General features: G+C 59.8%; 2 protein-coding genes across 2 annotated transcripts; both read right to left on the bottom strand.

The window, feature by feature from the left end:
* Window positions 1-1,376: 1,376 nt before the first annotated feature.
* On the bottom strand, window positions 1,377-6,731 carry LOC103533048 (1-acyl-sn-glycerol-3-phosphate acyltransferase alpha). The gene is made up of 6 exons (XM_008498864.2): window positions 6,546-6,731; window positions 3,165-3,298; window positions 2,431-2,606; window positions 2,228-2,323; window positions 1,998-2,070; window positions 1,377-1,842 (listed from the first exon to the last, which is right to left on the bottom strand). The coding sequence occupies exons 1-6, from the start codon at window positions 6,728-6,730 to the stop codon at window positions 1,607-1,609; spliced, it is 900 nt and encodes a 299-aa protein (XP_008497086.1). The 5' UTR covers window position 6,731; the 3' UTR covers window positions 1,377-1,606.
* A 1,496-nt stretch (window positions 6,732-8,227) lies between these two features.
* PRR29 (proline rich 29) lies at window positions 8,228-11,741 on the bottom strand. The gene is made up of 6 exons (XM_030466054.1): window positions 11,664-11,741; window positions 10,942-11,047; window positions 9,917-10,032; window positions 8,878-9,023; window positions 8,707-8,777; window positions 8,228-8,559 (listed from the first exon to the last, which is right to left on the bottom strand). The coding sequence occupies exons 1-6, from the start codon at window positions 11,739-11,741 to the stop codon at window positions 8,528-8,530; spliced, it is 549 nt and encodes a 182-aa protein (XP_030321914.1). The 3' UTR covers window positions 8,228-8,527.
* Window positions 11,742-16,788: the final 5,047 nt, after the last annotated feature.

The raw sequence follows: 16,788 nt of genomic DNA on the forward strand, positions 1-16,788 counted from the left end.
AGGTTCCCGTAGGTGACAGAGGTTCCAAAGCAGGAAGGAGGGGGGGGCAGGAGCCACCTCCCCATGGGTTTGCTGGGAAGTGGTGGCAGGAGGGAGCGGGAATGAACTGAAAGCAGGAGAACACCAAGGGGTGGGCAGGGAAGGGGTGGGAGGTTCTCAGGATTTGCTGCCAACTCTTCCAGATGCAGCCAAACAGCAGCTGCTGGGGCTGAGCATGGGGCTCAAGCTGTCCCAGTGCCCATTTTCACCCAGTTTTTGGCCAAGTTACTTCCAGTTTCATCAGCTCAGCCGTGGACACAGGAGCAGGATGGTGTTGGGTTGTCCTGCCAGCTCCATCTGCTGCTCTTGGGAGCTGGACCAGGGCATGGGCTGAGCTGCTTCTGTGTCCTGCTGGGAATTTGGGTAAACTGAGGCAGCCCCAGCACAGCCACAGTGTCCTGAGCACAACCCCTGCCCTGGAGCTCTGTCCCTGCCCTTCGGGGACATGGGAGAGGTGGAGGCAGCCATGGATGGTGCTGTCCCCTTGGATCTCCACACCTCCTGTCCCCACACCTCCTGTCCCCACTCCTGGGGTGTTGCTGGTTGTGGCCCCATCCCACAGACACGAGCCAGGAGCATGGCCCCAAGGACAGGACATGGGTCAGTGTCCCCCCAGGCATCCTGGGGACAATTCCATGTACCAGGGAGCTCAGGGTCATTGCTTCATGAGGGTCATGAGCTCCTGTGGGGAGGTGGCCATGGGGAGGTGGATTTGGGGTCAGGGGGTGTGGATTTGGGAGCAGGGGGTGTTCCCTGTCTCCCCAGGCAGTGCTGGGGGGATCGTTGGGGTTGCAGATGCTACAGGTGCTCCGTGTCCTTCCACCCTTCAGCTGACTCATTGCCCACCCAGGATGGACCCCACATCCCCCTCCCAGTTTCCCCAGTCTGGTTCTGGCAGTGGGCAGGGGCTGGATGGACCTTCCCAAGGAGGGAAGGACGCCATGGCTGTCACCCCAGGGTGACACTGGGGACACGAGAGCTGCTTGCTATGCCCAGGGGTGGGATGTGTTCATTGCCCATGGGCAGGGGACACCTCACTCCTGGAGGGGAACAGGGACCCCCACACCACGTCCCAGTGCTCCAGTCCATGCCCTCAGACTGGGGGGCTCTTGGGGGGTCTCTGCCCCTGCCCTCTGCTCCTCAAACCATCCAGGGTGCTGCACCCAGAGTGTCCTTGGGGACCCAAACACCCTGAGGAGATGGAGCCCCCCTCCCCATGTCCCCTCAGCCCCCTCAGCTCACCCAGGACACCAGACACCCCTCCAGGTACAGAGCCTTTAATTTTGCATCCTCATCTCCTGGCTCAGGACCCAGGATGAGCTGGTCCCTTCCCACGGGGTGAACTCCCCTGGACCTCTTGCTGCTCCCATGCTTGACCCGGCCCATGATGGGGTCACAGTCACAGCCATGGGGCTCTGGGGACACCTTGCGTGGGTTTCAGGGTCCCCTCCCCTCTGCTTCCCCCCCTTGCACCTTGCCAAAGCCGTGGCAGGTCTGCCTGGACAGGGGGACAGGGTGACCCAACCTCTGCCTCTGCCACCTCCTCCATGTCCCCGAGTGGCTCTGCTTAATTTCTGGTCCTGGCCATGTTCCCCTCAGGCTCCAGCCTGCCCGGGCCCTGCCCGGCACCAGCCCAGCACTGGAGTGGGGGCTGCTTGTCCTGCTGCTCCCCAGGGGAACTTGGGGACATCTCAGCGATGGCATCAACCATGGCCTGGCGCACAGTGTCTGTCAGTCTGGGGACATCCTTTGGGCTCAGGCCTTGGGTTTCTACCTTGGGGAGGACTCGGATGGTGCACGTCCCTGGAGAGAGAAGGTCAGGGATGCTGTTAGAGCCCCCAGGAAGCAGCTCTTCCCACCAGCTGCCTCCCACAGAGACCTCCAAGCTCCATCCCCATCTCCATCCCTATCCCCATCCCCATCATCCCCACGGATGGAGCTCCCTGTCCAGCTCTTACCCGAGGTGAATTTCTTTTCTTTGGAGCTGAAGAAATCCCAGTATGGAGAGAACACAACGGGGACAATGGGAACCTGTGGGAGATGGAGCACCAGGGGTGTTCGTCCTCCATCCAGCTGGGACTCTAGGCCTCAGCATCCCCATCCCCTCCTGGGGAAGAGCAGGGGCCCTGTCCCTGGGGACTGCAGACCCCCAGAGCCCCCGGGTGAGGAGTGGGTGAAGGCCCCTTACCTGAGCCTGCACAGCCAGGTGGAAAGCCCCACGTTTGAAGGGCAGCATGGACCTGCCCTGATTCCTGGTGCCTTCAGGGAAAATCAGCACCCGGAGCTGCAGGGAACAGAGAGAGAGATCAGCACGGAGCCCCCTGGGACCCCCGGTGTCAATCCCCCCTGCACCCCCCTGGCATCCTCACCCCCTGCCAGCCCCCTCCTCACATTTTCACTCCACATGGTCCTGGCAGTCTGGGACATGACCTGGATGGCTTTGTCCCTCCTGTTCCTGTCGATGAAGATGATGCCACTGAGCCAGCAGGCCCAGCCCACGGTGCCCAGGTACAGCAGCTCCCTCTTGGCAATGGGTACACAACGGTCAGGGATGAATTCCACCATTCCTGGATGGAAAAGGAGAGAGGAGAGGAGAGGAGAGGAGAGGAGAGGAGAGGAGAGGAGAGGAGAGGAGAGGAGGAGGAGAGGAGAGGAGAGGAGAGGAGAGGAGAGGAGAGGAGAGGAGAAAAAGAGAAAAAAGAGAAAAAAGAGAAAAAAGAGAAAAAGAGAAAAAAGAGAAAAAAGAGAAAAAAAGAAAAAAGAGAAAAAAAGAAAAAAGAGAAAAAAGAAAAAAGAAGAGAAAGAAAGAAGAGAAGAGAAGAGAAGAGAAGAGAAGAGAAGAGAAGAGAAGAGAAGAGAAAGAGAAGAGAAGAGAAGAGAAGAGAAGAGAAGAGAAGAGAAGAGAAGAGAAAGAGAAGAGAAGAGAAAATGATCCATCCCTCCTCAGGGACACCCAGAACCAACCAGCGGCCTCCCAGCATCACCTCCAGTGGTCCCAGCATGCCCATCATCCTTCTGCCCCATGCTGACCACACTGCCCAGTACAAACCCAGTGCTGGCCTCACTGGGGCCCCCAGGGTGCCCCCTTGCAGCCATGGCCCCACTCCCCTCACCCTTCCACATACCCAGGAGGTCAAGGGATGCTTGGTGGTTGCAAACGATCACGTAGGGCCCCTGGATGTCCAGGTGCTCAGAGCCCCTCACCTGCATCCTGATGCCACAGAGGTGTTTGAGGGGCCGGAGGGCAGCACGCAGGAGCCTGGGGCAGAGGAACACATGTGGGGAGCAGATCCACACAGCCTGGGGATGCTCCCTGGCTTTCCAGCCCCTCACAACCACCCAGGTGCAGGGTGAACCAGGCTGGATCTGCTCCGGGTGAGGAATTGGTGTGTCCTGAGGGGAGCTGGGGTCAGGTTCAGGGATGCTTTGCTTCTCTAAGCACATTTGCAGGGTGCATGGCCCAGAGCTCTGTGAGTGACCACAGGGGAGGCCAAGAGCCTCAGAAGTAGAGAATCTGCATTGGAGCTGCTGAAGAAAGACAGGGAGCATGAGCTGGCAGGAGAGTAAAACCAGATGTGGTGATGTCCAGAGATGATGGGAAAGCAAGAAGGGCTGGGATATCTGTCTGCAGGCAAGGTGCAAACCACAGAGTCCCAGAATCCCAGACTGGTTTGGGTTGGAAGGGACCTTAAAGCCCCCCCAGTGCCACCCCTGCCATGGGCAGGGACACCTCCCACCAGCCCAGGGGGCTCCAAGCCCCATCCAACCTTCAACACTACCAGGGGTGGGGCAGCCACAGCTTCTGGGGGCAACCTGGGCACCCAGGGGCTCAGCACCCTCACCCCAAACAATTTCTCCCTCCCTCCCTGCCCAAGATCTCCTCTCCATCTCCCCTCTCCCAGCTGCAAACCCTTCCCCCTCAGAGGGTCCCATCCCTCCAGGCCCTTGTCCCAAGTCCCTCCCCAGCTTTCCTGGAGCCCCTTCAGGCACTGGGAGGTGCTCTAAGGTCTCCCCATGGGATCCTTCTCTTCTCCAGCCTCAACACCCCCAACTCTCTCCCCCTGGCTCCAGAGCTGCTCCAGCCCTCCCAGCAGCTCCAGGGCCTCCTCTGGAATGGCTCCAGCAGCTCTGTGTCCTTATCATCACATCCCAGGGAACACAACTGCCTCTGGCCAGGGGAGCCTCATCCCAAGACTCCTCCATGGGCAGAGCTGGACACCCAGAGAGCCTGAGCTGTGGGTACCCAAACAGCTGAGGTGTGGATGGATGGATGGATGGATGGATGGATGGATGGCAGTGATGGTCATGCAGCCCCCAGGGACTCCCTGGACCAAACTTTGTGCTGCGGGGGGGGAGGAGGATGGGAGCAGGGAGGATAACGCTGGGGAGGCCACACCTCGAGTCCTGTGTCCAGTTCTGGGCCCCTCAGCTCAGGAAGGAGATTGAGGTCCTGGAGCAGGTCCAAAGGAGGCAACAGGGCTGGGGAAGAGACTCGAGCACAGATCGTGTGAGGAGAGGCTGAGGGAGCTGGGGGTGTTGAGGCTGGAGAAGAGGAGGCTCAGGGGAGACCTCATCACTCTCTCCAACTCCCTGAAAGGAGGTTGGAGCCAGGGGGGGGTTGGGCTCTTTTCCCAGGCAACTCTCAGCAAGACAAGAGGGCAGGGTCTCAAGTTGTGCCAGGGGAGGTTTAGGTTGGAGATGAGAAAGAATTTCTTTCTGGAGAGGGTGATCAGGCATTGGAATGGGCTGCCCAGGGAAGGAGTGGATTCTCCGTGTCTGGAGATCTTTCCAAAGAGCCTGGATGTGGCACTGAGTGCCATGGGCTGGGAACCACGGGGGGAGTGGATCAAGGGTTGGACTTGATGATCTCTGAGGTCCCTTCCAACCCAGCCAATTCTGTGATTCTATGAAAAACCCCTCAGCTCTGTTCATTGATGGAAATCAGAGGTGAGTTCAGTGGCCCCGAAGGGACAGGAGGAGATGGAGGCTTCATCTGTGAGGATGTCAGGGAAGCAGGAAGAGCAGTGTCACCATGCAGGGAGGGCAGGACAGGAAGGGTGACATCAGGGTGGCAGCAGTGATGAAGGGTGCTGCTCAGTATGAGAATAACGAGAGGAATGGAGGGAGGATGGAGCAATAGGATTGCAGCACCCGTGGTGGTGATCCAGGGCTCCTGGTGTTGAAATGGGACAGACTGCAACCCCCAGCAGGAAGGGAACCCGGGCAGCAGCCACACATCTAGCAGCAGCTGCTCTTCTCAGAAGAGAAGGATCCCATGGGGAGACCTTAGAGCACCTTCCAGTGCCTGAAGGGGCTCCAGGAAAGCTGGGGAGGGACTTGGGACAAGGGCCTGGAGGGATGGGATGAGGGGGAAGGGTTCCCAGGGCAGCTCCCAGGGGTCAGGGCTGTCAGGCAGAGCTCAGCACCAGGGGGAGAGCAGGGACAGAGGGAGGAGAAGGAGGAGGAGGAGGAGATGTGAGGCTCAGAGGGTCCCTTGGGCCATGGGATCACCCATGGCCTGGGAGATCCCGTTGTGCCTGCAGGGAACCCAACCCTGGGGTGATGTCCCCAAGCCAGGACTAAGGACAGGAAGAGGCTACAGACCCTGGGGCTTTGGAAGAGCAGAGGGAAGAGGTTGTGTTGCTGGGGTGGGGGGACAGGAGAAGGCACCGAGTGGCAGTGCCTGGAAGTGTTGGCACCAGGGATGGGAGCAGCTCCAGGGGCAGGAATCCTGCCCAGAAAGGAGGAGGGAAAGAGGCTACACCTGGGGCTGTAACTTCAAACCTTCCACCACCCTCCTGCCCATGCCTGAAATCCAGCAGTGCAAACACACCATGGTCAGAGCTCCAGGAATCCCCCAGTCTGGGATATTTTCCACTCTGCTCTAATGACATCCTTCCTGGTGTGCTGTCACAGCCAGGAATCCAGGAGCAAGATTGCAACACTCCTGAAAGTCACCCAGACCTTCCTCTTGAGTTGCACGTGATGTTATCACAGGTGTCACCACCCCTGAGCACTGGGCTGCAGCCCCAGCACACGACTCACGGGGACACAACTGGGCTGTGCCTGGGAACCCCAAATCCACCTGGCACAAAGGGGACACACAGGGGACACACAGGGGACAGAGGGCTCCTGCTGAGCAGGACCTGGGTGCTCTGCCAGCGAGGTGGTGATAGGTGCCCATCCCCATCCTGACCACAGCACCTCCAACCCTCACCAAACCCCCCAGCAGCCACCCCAGTGATGACCCCAATGGTGCCACGAACACAAATGATCCCGTTCCGGCTCTGATCCTGACCCAGCTCAGCACCTCTGTCATGGTGTCACCTCCCTGGCCATGGCCACCACCCCACAAGCCACAGGTGCATCTTTCATTGCCCCATGGCCAGCAGCACAGCCCTCCCCGTGGCCCCAGGGCTCCCCCAGCAGCCCTAACACAGCTTCCCAGACAGTGGGAGTGTTTGTCCCCAAAACCCACACCAGCCCCAGCCCCAGCCCAGACTCACTTCATGTTCTCCACCGAGCGTCCCCAAAAGGCTACAAGAGGCGACAGGAGGGTGGCCATGGCCAGGATCCAGAGGTTGAAGAAAGCCACCTTGCAGAAGTACTGGAAGGTGGGATTGTGTCTGTAGAGCAGCAGGGCTGCCCCGGGGAGCAGGAGCAGAAAGGAGTGGAACAGGAACAGCTCCATGGGGGGGCCTGGCAGGAGGATGCTGCAGAGCTCAGCCCGTGGGAGAAGAGCAGGGGATGGGGACACGGGTGGCCAATGATGCAGATTTATCAGCAGAGCAGCACGTGGGTGTTTGGGGCTGGTCCAGGGAAGGTACAGTCTGTGTCTCACCCCGTAGGGCAGCTCGAGGATGGGGTGGCTCAGGGGAGAGGCAGGTGACCCCATCAGGGAGCCTGAGTCAGCCCTGGGGACCCTGGCTCAGAGAATCCCAGAATCCCAGACTGGTTTGGGTTGGAAGGGACCTCAAAGCCCCCCCAGTGTCACCCCTGCCATGGGCAGGGACACCTCCCACCAGCCCAGGGGGCTCCAAGCCCCATCCAACCTTCAACACTGCCAGGGATGGGGCAGCCACAGCTTCTGGGGGCAACCTGGGCACCCAGGGGCTCAGCACCCTCACCCCAAACAATTTCTCCCTCCCTCCCTGCCCAAGATCTCCTCTCCATCTCCCCTCTCCCAGCTGCAAACCCTTCCCCCTCAGAGGGTCCCATCCCTCCAGGCCCTTGTCCCAAGTCCCTCCCCAGCTTTCCTGGAGCCCCTTCAGGCACTGGAAGGTGCTCTAAGGTCTCCCCATGGGATCCTTCTCTTCTCCAGCCTCAACACCCCAAACTTTCTCCCCCTGGCTCCAGAGCTGCTCCAGCCCTCCCAGCAGCTCCAGGGCCCTGGAAAATCTTTGTGCCTGGCTTCCCAACCAACTCTGTTCAGCTTTTGGATGTTCTCTTCTGTTCTTGCTGCTCAGTCCCACCCTTGGGATGCTCCCAGCTGGAGCTCTGCCTCCAGCCCACACTCTGCTGGGGCCCTTTTGCTCCATGTTCAGGAATTTCTTTCTCCTCCAGGTTCAGGAGGAGCCAGGCTGAGCTGTGGATGGGTGAACGGGTCCTGGGCTCAGGGAGAATGAGCCCCAACCCCTTTCCAGAGGGGCTCCAGAAGAGTCCCAGGGCAGTGCCTGTGTCTGATGAGTCAGGAGGGGATTTGAGATCCAGCTGCCAACTTTCTGCATGCCCTGAGCTCCAGGTGACCACAGCCCTGAAGCCTCCTGATAATTGGGGTCAGGGCAGGGCTGTCACCCCCCAGGTCAGGTTGTGCTGGCAGCAGAGGCCAGGAACAGCAAAAAGCACCCAAAAAAACCCCCATCTGGACACCAATCCTAGGGGAGTCCCAGGAACCCCATCCTCACCCATCCTGCACCCTCTCTCAGGCCCCTTCCCTGACCCCATCCCCCCCCTGAGGGGGCTGCAGGACAGATCCAGCTCAGCCAGGACCATCCCAGCACCCACAGCAGGTCCGGATTTACCCCCCCTGGAAGGGTGCAGGAGGGAGCCCTGCACTCAGGCCCAAAGTCAGCAGCCTGGTTAATTACAGAAGTTTAATTAGTGCCAGCAAGCAAATGAATGAGAGGAGAGGTTCAGCACTGAGAGCCCAGGGGTCTGATGCAGAGCAGGACCCCCAGGGCTGGCATTGCCCACCCCCCCTTTCTCACCCAAGGGGACTCAGCTCATGCCCTGGAGCCCTCGTGGCTTGGCAGAAAAATCCTGCGTGGGGTCACCTGGGGCTTGGTGACAACCTTGGTGACACCTCCTGCTGATGGGGAGGAGCCCAAAGTGCCCAACACAAAGTGCACTCTGCTGGGCACCTTGGCTTCCTCCCATCACCCACCCCAAAGCTCTGGGGCTCCTGGAGCACCCATGCTCAGCACCCAGAGGAGCTGCGTGGTGGAAGGGCTGGGAGAGGGGGGAGAAGCCAGGTCAGGAGGCAGGGAGCTCACCCCCTCCCCTCCAGCACATCGTAGTACTCTGTGGGGAGAAAAGGGGCATCAAGGGCCACCCTGGGGGAGGTGAGGGGGGGTTTGGCTTTTGACCAAGGGCCAAAAGGTCCCTTTGACCAAGGGCTGCTGGGTCCTTGAGGTACGGATGTCCCAGGGGGTGTGGAGATTTCCTCACCTGCTGCTGGGGGGGTGCTGACTCCCACTGTCCCCGTGGCACTGGGTGGGGGAGGTGGAGGCACCAGGGTGCTGGAAAGGAGAGGGGAGAGCAGGGGTACTGGTCCAGCCCTTCTGTCCAGGGCTGGATGTCCCCTTCCAGCAGGGACCTTGGGGACATGTGGCTCCTCACCCCTCCTCAGCCCCGGGGCTCATCCCAGGGTCCCCCCCCGGCAGCGGCCAGGCCAGGAGAGGAGCAGGTCCAGGGTAGGGGATGTAGTGGTGGTGGAAAACCAAAGGCTCCTCTTCCTCTAGGGTCTGCAGAGCTGAAGTCATCACCTGTGGGGAGGGACAAAGGGCTGTGCTGGGCCTCTTGCCACAGCCACCTCCTCGGGACACGGCCCAAGGCACCAGGGAGGGAATCACGGAACCATCCTGGCTGGAAAAGATCTCTGAGGTCACTGAGCCCAAGCACCAGCCCAGGAAAAAACCACCCTGAAGTCCCACATTTGCATGGGTTTGCAGTCCCTCCAGGGATGGGGACTCCCCGGGCAGCCCCTTCCAGGTCCTGACCCCTCTGTAAAGAAATTCCTCCTGTTACCCCCCCTGATGCCACTGCAGGGAATCTCCTCAGCTCCCAGGCTCTCCCAGACTTCACTTCAATCCCAATGGCACACACTGGGTGCTGCCAGGTGGGCTCTGTCCCACCCAACACCCCACGATCACCCAGCCTGGATAGGGACCTGGATGCTAGGGACATGGGGAGGTGGCAGCCCTATAGATGGGACCTCAAAGGGCTCCTGGGAAGATCCACTGGGATGAGACCCATAGGGTCTGGAATCTCAGCTGGAAGGTGCCTGAAATCCCTCACCCCTTGCCCTCATCCCATCCCTCCAGGCCCTTGTCCCAAGTCCCTCCCCAGCTTTCCTGGAGCCCCTTCAGGCACTGGAAGGTGCTCTAAGGTCTCCCCATGGGATCCTTCTCTTCTCCAGCCTCAACACCCCCAACTCTCTCCCCCTGGCTCCAGAGCTGCTCCAGCCCTCCCAGCAGCTCCAGGGCCTCCTCTGGAATGGCTCCAGCAGCTCCGTGTCCTTCTGCTGATGGGGACCCCAGGGCTGGACACAGCTTTACCCCAGATAGGGACAATCCCCTCCCTGGCCCTGCTGCTCAGGTTTTTCTGCTCCTCTGTGCCCCTCTGGTCCCTTTTCCCTCCCCACATCCCTGTCCCTTACCTGAGCAGATGGTGGGGGTGTCCCTGTCCCCGAGGCCATCAGTGCTGTCACAGCCAGGCTGTTCATCACCACCTGGTGCATTTGGGAGTTCTGGATCATCATCAGCTCCATCAGATCTGCCAGAGAGGTTCTGAGCCAGAGAGGGGAGTGAGGGGCCCAGGGAGGTGGCAGCTCCAGCACCGCCTGGGCTGGGGAGGTCCAAAGCTCAGCCCCACATCCCAGTGATGGGGACTGGGACAAACTCCCCCATCTGGGAGACCCCAGTGGGCACTAAAAAACCCTTTAGCTGGGGTAAAGCCATGAAACAGCCCTGGCCTGGCCTTCTTTCCAGATGTGGTTATCCAGATGTTGTTATCCAGATGTGAGGGCCACGGGTGGTGCTGGAGCCATCAGAATTTCCAGCCATTTGGAGGAGAATTGCCACGGTCCTGGCAGTGCTCAGCACCTTGGCAAAGCCCATGGGGTGGCACCATTGGGGGGTACAAAACGTGGGCTCAGAAACCCCCCAAGGAAGGAGGAGCTGGGGTTGATCCCATCTCCATCCCAAGGGAGAGAAACCTCTCAGGGAGGAAGGATCTGAGGTGGGACCATGAGGGCTGATCCCATCTCCATCCCAAACACCTCTGGACCTGTGGCCCGGACAGGAGCAGCTTGGGCTGAAGCCTCTGTGGCCACTTGGGTCTTTGCTTCTCCATGCCAGGGCTCAGGGGGGGCAGACACCCCCAGCAGCCCTACCAAGGGCCCCTTTGCACCCTCCCTTTCCCTGCTGGTGTTCCCTGCACCTCCAGGAGCTTTGAGGAACAAAGAAAGGGATGGAAAAGATAAAAACAGCCCCAAAACCCCGTCCTGGGAGCAGCCCACAGTGACCAAAGCCAACCCAGGCTTCAAGATTGAGCAAACCACCCCAAAAAATCATATCCCACGGGGCAAAGCAGCCACAGGTCAGTGCTGGGGGCTGCCCCAAAAATCTGGGAGAAAAAGAACAGGAGGAAAGTGAAGGTCCCTGTGGTGTCCCTGTCACCCACCTGCCCGGATGGGTGGGGGTCTGGTGGAGGTGGGCACAGCCCCAGGGAGCTGCTGGAGGATCCACAGTGGCTGCTGGGACACGGGCAGAGCCCCACGGAGGGGAAGCTGGAAAGGAGGAGGAGAGGGGAACCCCAGGGATCCCCCACTCTGTGGGGTTTCACTGGGATTCATCGACCCCCAGACTGGGTTGGGAAGAACCATAAAGCCCATCCAGTGCCACCCTGACCCCTACAACCCAGCCAAACCCCATCCCCATCACCCAGAACCCAACCCTCAAAGCCCACCCCAATCCTGACCTCAAACCTCAGAGCCCACCCAATCCCAGCACCCAGAACCCATCCGAACCCCGTCCCCATTACCCAACCCCCAGAGCCCACCCCAACCCAGATTTCACCCCCAGAGCCCACCCCAACCTTGGCTGCAGCCCCCAGAGCCCACCCTGACCCCAACCCCCAGATCCCACCCCAACCCTGACCCCAGGACACAGATCCCACCTCACCCCTGATCCCTGACCCCAGAGCCCACCCCAACCCCGACCTCAAACCTCAGAACCCACCCAACCCAAATCCCAGCACCCAGAGCCCCCCCAAACCCCTCCGCAGCCCTCAGTGCCCACCCCAACCCCCACCCCATCCCCATCCCCCTTTTTCTCTCTCCCCCCACCCATCCCACTCCCCCTGCCCTCAGGACCCCATCCCCATCATCCCCCCTCAGGGCTCACCCCACAGGGGATGATGAAGGTCCCTGCTGGGGGGTCTCCCCAAGCCCCGTGGGGGTCCCTGTCTGCCCGCAGCTCCATGGCTGGGGTGGGTGCCGCGGGTGGGTGCCGCGGGTGGGTGCCGCGGGTGGCCCGGGGGTGGTTGCTATGGCTGCTGGGGCTCAACAAACCCTCCCCAGGGAGGAGCCTCCCGGGACTGGTTTTCCCGGGACTGTTTCCACTCCTCTGCCCCTCGATGGGATCCTGAGGCCGCAGGACACGCTGCCTGCTGGCACCCGTGGCTGGGAACTGGTCCCAGTGGCCCGAGAGAACTGGTACCAGTGCTGGGACCTCTAGCAACAGCTCAGAACCTGGGGATTTGGGACCTTTCTAAAATCCCTGTTCCTGGCACACTATGGATCCATTCCAGCTGGTGGGAGATGGGGTCTGCTCCTGCACAGCAGCTCCTGCCCTCCGTGCCTCAGTTTCCCAGTCCTGGGGATGTGTTTCTGAGAAGGGAGAGAGAGGTTCAGTGGAGATGTTTTCAGTGTTGGGAGAAATTGTTTGGGGTGAGGGTGCTGAGCCCCTGGGTGCCCAGGTTGCCCCCAGAAGCTGTGGCTGCCCCATCCCTGGCAGTGTTGAAGGTTGGATGGGGCTTGGAGCCCCCTGGGCTGGTGGGAGGTTTCCTTGCCCATGGCAGGGGTGGCACTGGGGGGGCTTTGAGGTCCCTTCCAACCCAAACCAATCTGAGATTCTCTGACTCTCCTTGGGGATGCTCAGCACGATCACAGCCACCCCAGCGCAGAGCCAAAGCTCCCAGCAGGGGGATAAGAAGGAAAACCTGGAGCTCTGGCAATGCAGGGCCCTGGGACATCCCAGCCAGAGGATTTTCCCTCTTTAGCAGCTTTTCCACCCAGTTTAGGGCCATTGCCTTGTGCTGGCTTCATGCCGGATCTGGTCCCTTGGGGGGAAGGCAAAGAAATGGGAAAGGAAGGATGTGGCAGGGGGGGTTGGGATGTCCTGTCCTGCTGGGGGGGGGGGGTTGCTGCTCCCTACACCCCCCTGACAAGCACTGGGGGAGCAGGGGGCAGCCTGGGGGGCTCTGGAACATTGAACCCATCCAGGGGGCTTCAGGGTGCTGGGTCTGGACATGAGTCTGGGGCAGTTCTGGGTGTCAGGATGGGATCCAAGTGACAGAGCCTGCTGTGGATGGAGGCACCCAGGGCTCTGCTCCAGAGGTTTGGGGTCTTCCTTGGGGGAGGGGAAGTTCCTTCCATTCCATGGGATGTCCCCTGGCAGATCCCCAGCCCTCCTGCTGCCATCTGGGAGGTGTTCAGGGGGCCCATGGCTCAGCACCAGGACCCCTTCAGGGGCTGCTTCAGGTCCCTTCCTGGACTCATTCCCTGGAGATGCAGCCTTGGAGCACCAAAACCCGTGAAAAGCCTGGCAAGGCTCAGCAGGAGCACGATGGGATCCCCCAGATCCTGGCTCTGGGACCCCAAGACCCTCCTGGGATGCTCTGCAGGGATCTGTGTCCAGCAGAAGAACCCTAGCTCCCATTTTCCCTTCATCCCTCCCTGGCCAGGGATCTCACTCAGCATCTCTAGAAAATATCACCAGAAATATTTTGCTATGAAAAAAAAAAAAACCCAACTCCTTCACCACCCCCATGTCCCTGGGCTGCTCCTCTGGGCCAGCAGCTTCTCCCATCACCATCAGGAGATCCCAAACCCACCAGTGCCCAGCTGGGAGCTGCTCCCAGGAACCCAGATGGAACACATCTCTCCAAAACCTCTTTTTCTGCCCCAAACCAGCACCACAAACCTCCCCCCCCAAGCCAGGGGGGTTGTGTGGCTGCCTCATCCCCCAGCTCTTGGCTCCAGGAGCTCTGGTTTCTGCTTGATTAGATTTTAACTCTGGGTTCCTAATTTCTCCAAGCTCCTCTCCGGGTAATTTTTCTGCCTTTTGTTATCACTCCCAAATTCCCATTATTTGCACATTTAATTACCGGGCTGATTCCCACCCCCTCCTGCTCCTGCCAGCTCCTGCCCTGCTCCCGACACAGCCCAGGGATCCATCTCCTTCTGCCAGGATTGTTCCCAGCTCCAGGAAGGCTTCCAGCTCCAGGACAAAGGGTTGGAACAGCACGAAGGAAAATGTTGGCAGTGGTGGGACAAGAAGGAGAGGCAGGGGACCTGCTCAGAAGGGCTGTGACACCCCCAGCCCCCCCCCCAGCCCCCTGGCAACCTCCAGCCCCTTTGGGGGTTTCTGCAGCTGCCCCCCAGTGGGACAGGGGACAGTGTGGGGACAGACAGATTGTCACCTGGCACCTGCTGTGGCCTCTGTGAGGTCCTCCAGGGTGGATGTCACATGGAGAGAAGGTTTGAGCATCACTTGGAGAGAGGGAGATGGGGAAGTGGGGAGACCTTGCACCCACCTATGGGTGACAGTCTGTGTATGGACAGGAGCAGAAGGACACAGAGCTGCTGGAGCCATGGAGAGGAGGCCCTGGAGCTGCTGGGAGGGCTGGAGCAGCTCTGGAGCCAGGGGGAGAGAGTTGGGGGTGTTGAGGCTGGAGAAGAGAAGGATCCCATGGGGAGACCTTAGAGCACCTTCCAGTGCCTGAAGGGGCTCCAGGAAAGCTGGGGAGGGACTTGGGACAAGGGCCTGGAGGGATGGGACCCTCTGAGGGGGAAGGGTTTGCAGCTGGGAGAGGGGAGATGGAGAGGAGATCTTGGGCAGGGAGGGAGGGAGAAATTGTTTGGGGTGAGGGTGCTGAGCCCCTGGGTGCCCAGGTTGCCCCCAGAAGCTGTGGCTGCCCCATCCCTGGCAGTGTTGAAGGTTGGATGGGGCTTGGAGCCCCCTGGGCTGGTGGGAGGTGTCCCTGCCCATGGCAGGGGTGGCACTGGGGGGGCTTTAAGGTCCCTTCCAACCCAAACCAGTCTGGGATTTGGTGATTCAAGGCAAGTTTAGCATTACAAACTTTGTCAGGTGAGCTGGGGAGTGGAGCAGGAGGTGCTGGTGGGCACTGGGATGGATCAGCATCCATGATGAGCTGTGCTGGGTCCCTGGGCTGCCCTCTGGGAAGGGGGGAGGGCAGTGGGGTGACAACACATCCCTTGTGCCATCTTCCTTCCCTGGGGACTCATCTGGAGTAGGAGATTCCCCACGTGAGGAAACAGAGGCAGGAAGCAGCAGCCTTGCCCAAGACCCACGGGAGATGAAGTCAGAGTGGCTGAGGCAATCCAACCCCCCCTAATCACTGCTGGGGCTTAAGGGGGGAAGAAACCAGTCCAAAAACCAGTTTGTGATTGCACAGGAAGAGGAAACCCAGAGGTGGAGTGACAGCTGGGTGGCTGCTGTCCCCTGTGCTGTGTGTCCCACTGTCACATGCAGCCACTCTTTGGGTGGAGGGGACCTTAAAGCCCCCCCCAGTGCCACCCCTGCCATGGGCAGGGACACCTCCCACCAGCCCAGGGGGCTCCAAGCCCCATCCAACCTTCAACACTGCCAGGGATGGGGCAGCCACAGCTTCTGGGGGTGACCTGGGGCTCAGCACCCTCATGGTGAAGGTTGGAGCAGATGATCTCTGAGGTCCCTTCCCACCCCAGCCATGATTCCATGATTCCATGATTCCGTGATGAGGCTGCTCAGGTCTCAGCAGCCTTTTGGGTGAACACAAGCCTGGGTTCAGCCTTCTCCCATCTGTGCCTCTGAGGGTAGTGCTGGTCACTCCTAATGACATCTTAATTGGTGCCTCCTAATAATTTCTTCTTTTCTCTACAAAGAACCTTTTGTTTGGGTTCTTTTTTTAGGGGTATGGAACTGATGTGGTGATTGTGCCCTAGGGCTGTGAATGGCAGAGGAGGGGCAGCAGCCCCTCAGCTTTGTGTCCCCTGCTCAGGAGGTGTGGAAGGAGCAGCTGATGGGAGCTGCTGACTCCTGAAAAGCTGGAGATGATGTTGAGCTTCCTAAAATTAACACTTCCAATCATTTCCCCTCCTCCCACCCCAGTGCAGCCCCTGAGCCCTCCACCCTTTGAGGCCATTCCCAGAGATTTTCACCAGCACCACACCCCAGGCCTTTCCTGAGCTGGATTTTGGGGTTCTGGGAGTGCAAGGTTGGGTCCTGCATCCCAGGAGGTCACCAGGGCCACCTGCCTGGTGCTCCTCAGGTTCCTTCTGCTTCCTTCACCCAGAGAACTCAAGTGGCCAAGTTTGGGTCAAAATTGTACTTTGTTAAAGGGGCTGAGGTGTTCCACCATGGAGAGCTAAACGTATGGATAATTCTAGATAGATTTATATATTATATATAAAAATATACAGTATATGCATTGATATATATTCTATTTTATGTATATGAGTGGGTGTGTTGATGTATAGAATCCCAGAGTGATTTGGGTTGGAAGGGCCCCCCAAAGGTCCCCCAGTCCCAGCCCTGCAGTCTCAGGGACACCCTCACCCAGATCAGGCTGCTCAGAGCCTCCTCAAGCCTCACCTTGAACATCTCCAGGGATGAGGCCCCAACCCCCTCCCTGGGCAGCCTGTGCCATTGTCCCACTGCCCTCCTGGGACACAACTTGTTCCTGACATCCAATCTCAAGCTGCTCTTCCCCGATTTAAACCCATTGCCTCAGGTGAGGTCAGGGCTCCCAAAGCTTCTCCCTGAGGATGCTGTGCTGGGGGGGCTGGGGTGTCCATGGAGCTGCTCCTGCACCCAGGGTGCCCCTGCCCCAACTCTGCCCTGCTTGAGCTTGTGCTGGGGGCACCAAAACAGCAGAACTGGGATGGGATGGGAATGGGATGGGATGGGATGGGATGGGATGGGATGGGATGGGATGGGATGGGATGGGATGGCATGGGATGGCATGGCATGGCATGGGATGGCATGGGGTAGGGATGGGGTGGGATGGGATGGGGTGAGATGGGATGAGGTGGGATGGGATGGGGTGGGGTGGGTAGAGATGGGTAGTGGTGGGATGGGGTGAGATGGGGATGGGATGGGATGGGGATGGGGATGGATGGGGATGGGTAGGGATGGGATGGGAATGGGTAGGGATGGGGACAGGCAATGCTGCCTGCTGTGCAGAGTCCATCAGAGGCTGCAGTGCTGGCAGGTCCTGCAGGATGCTCCCTGCCCCATCCCCAGG

This window comes from Calypte anna, chromosome 27 (genome assembly GCF_003957555.1).
Source record: "Calypte anna isolate BGI_N300 chromosome 27, bCalAnn1_v1.p, whole genome shotgun sequence".
Lineage (NCBI taxonomy): Eukaryota > Metazoa > Chordata > Aves > Apodiformes > Trochilidae > Calypte > Calypte anna.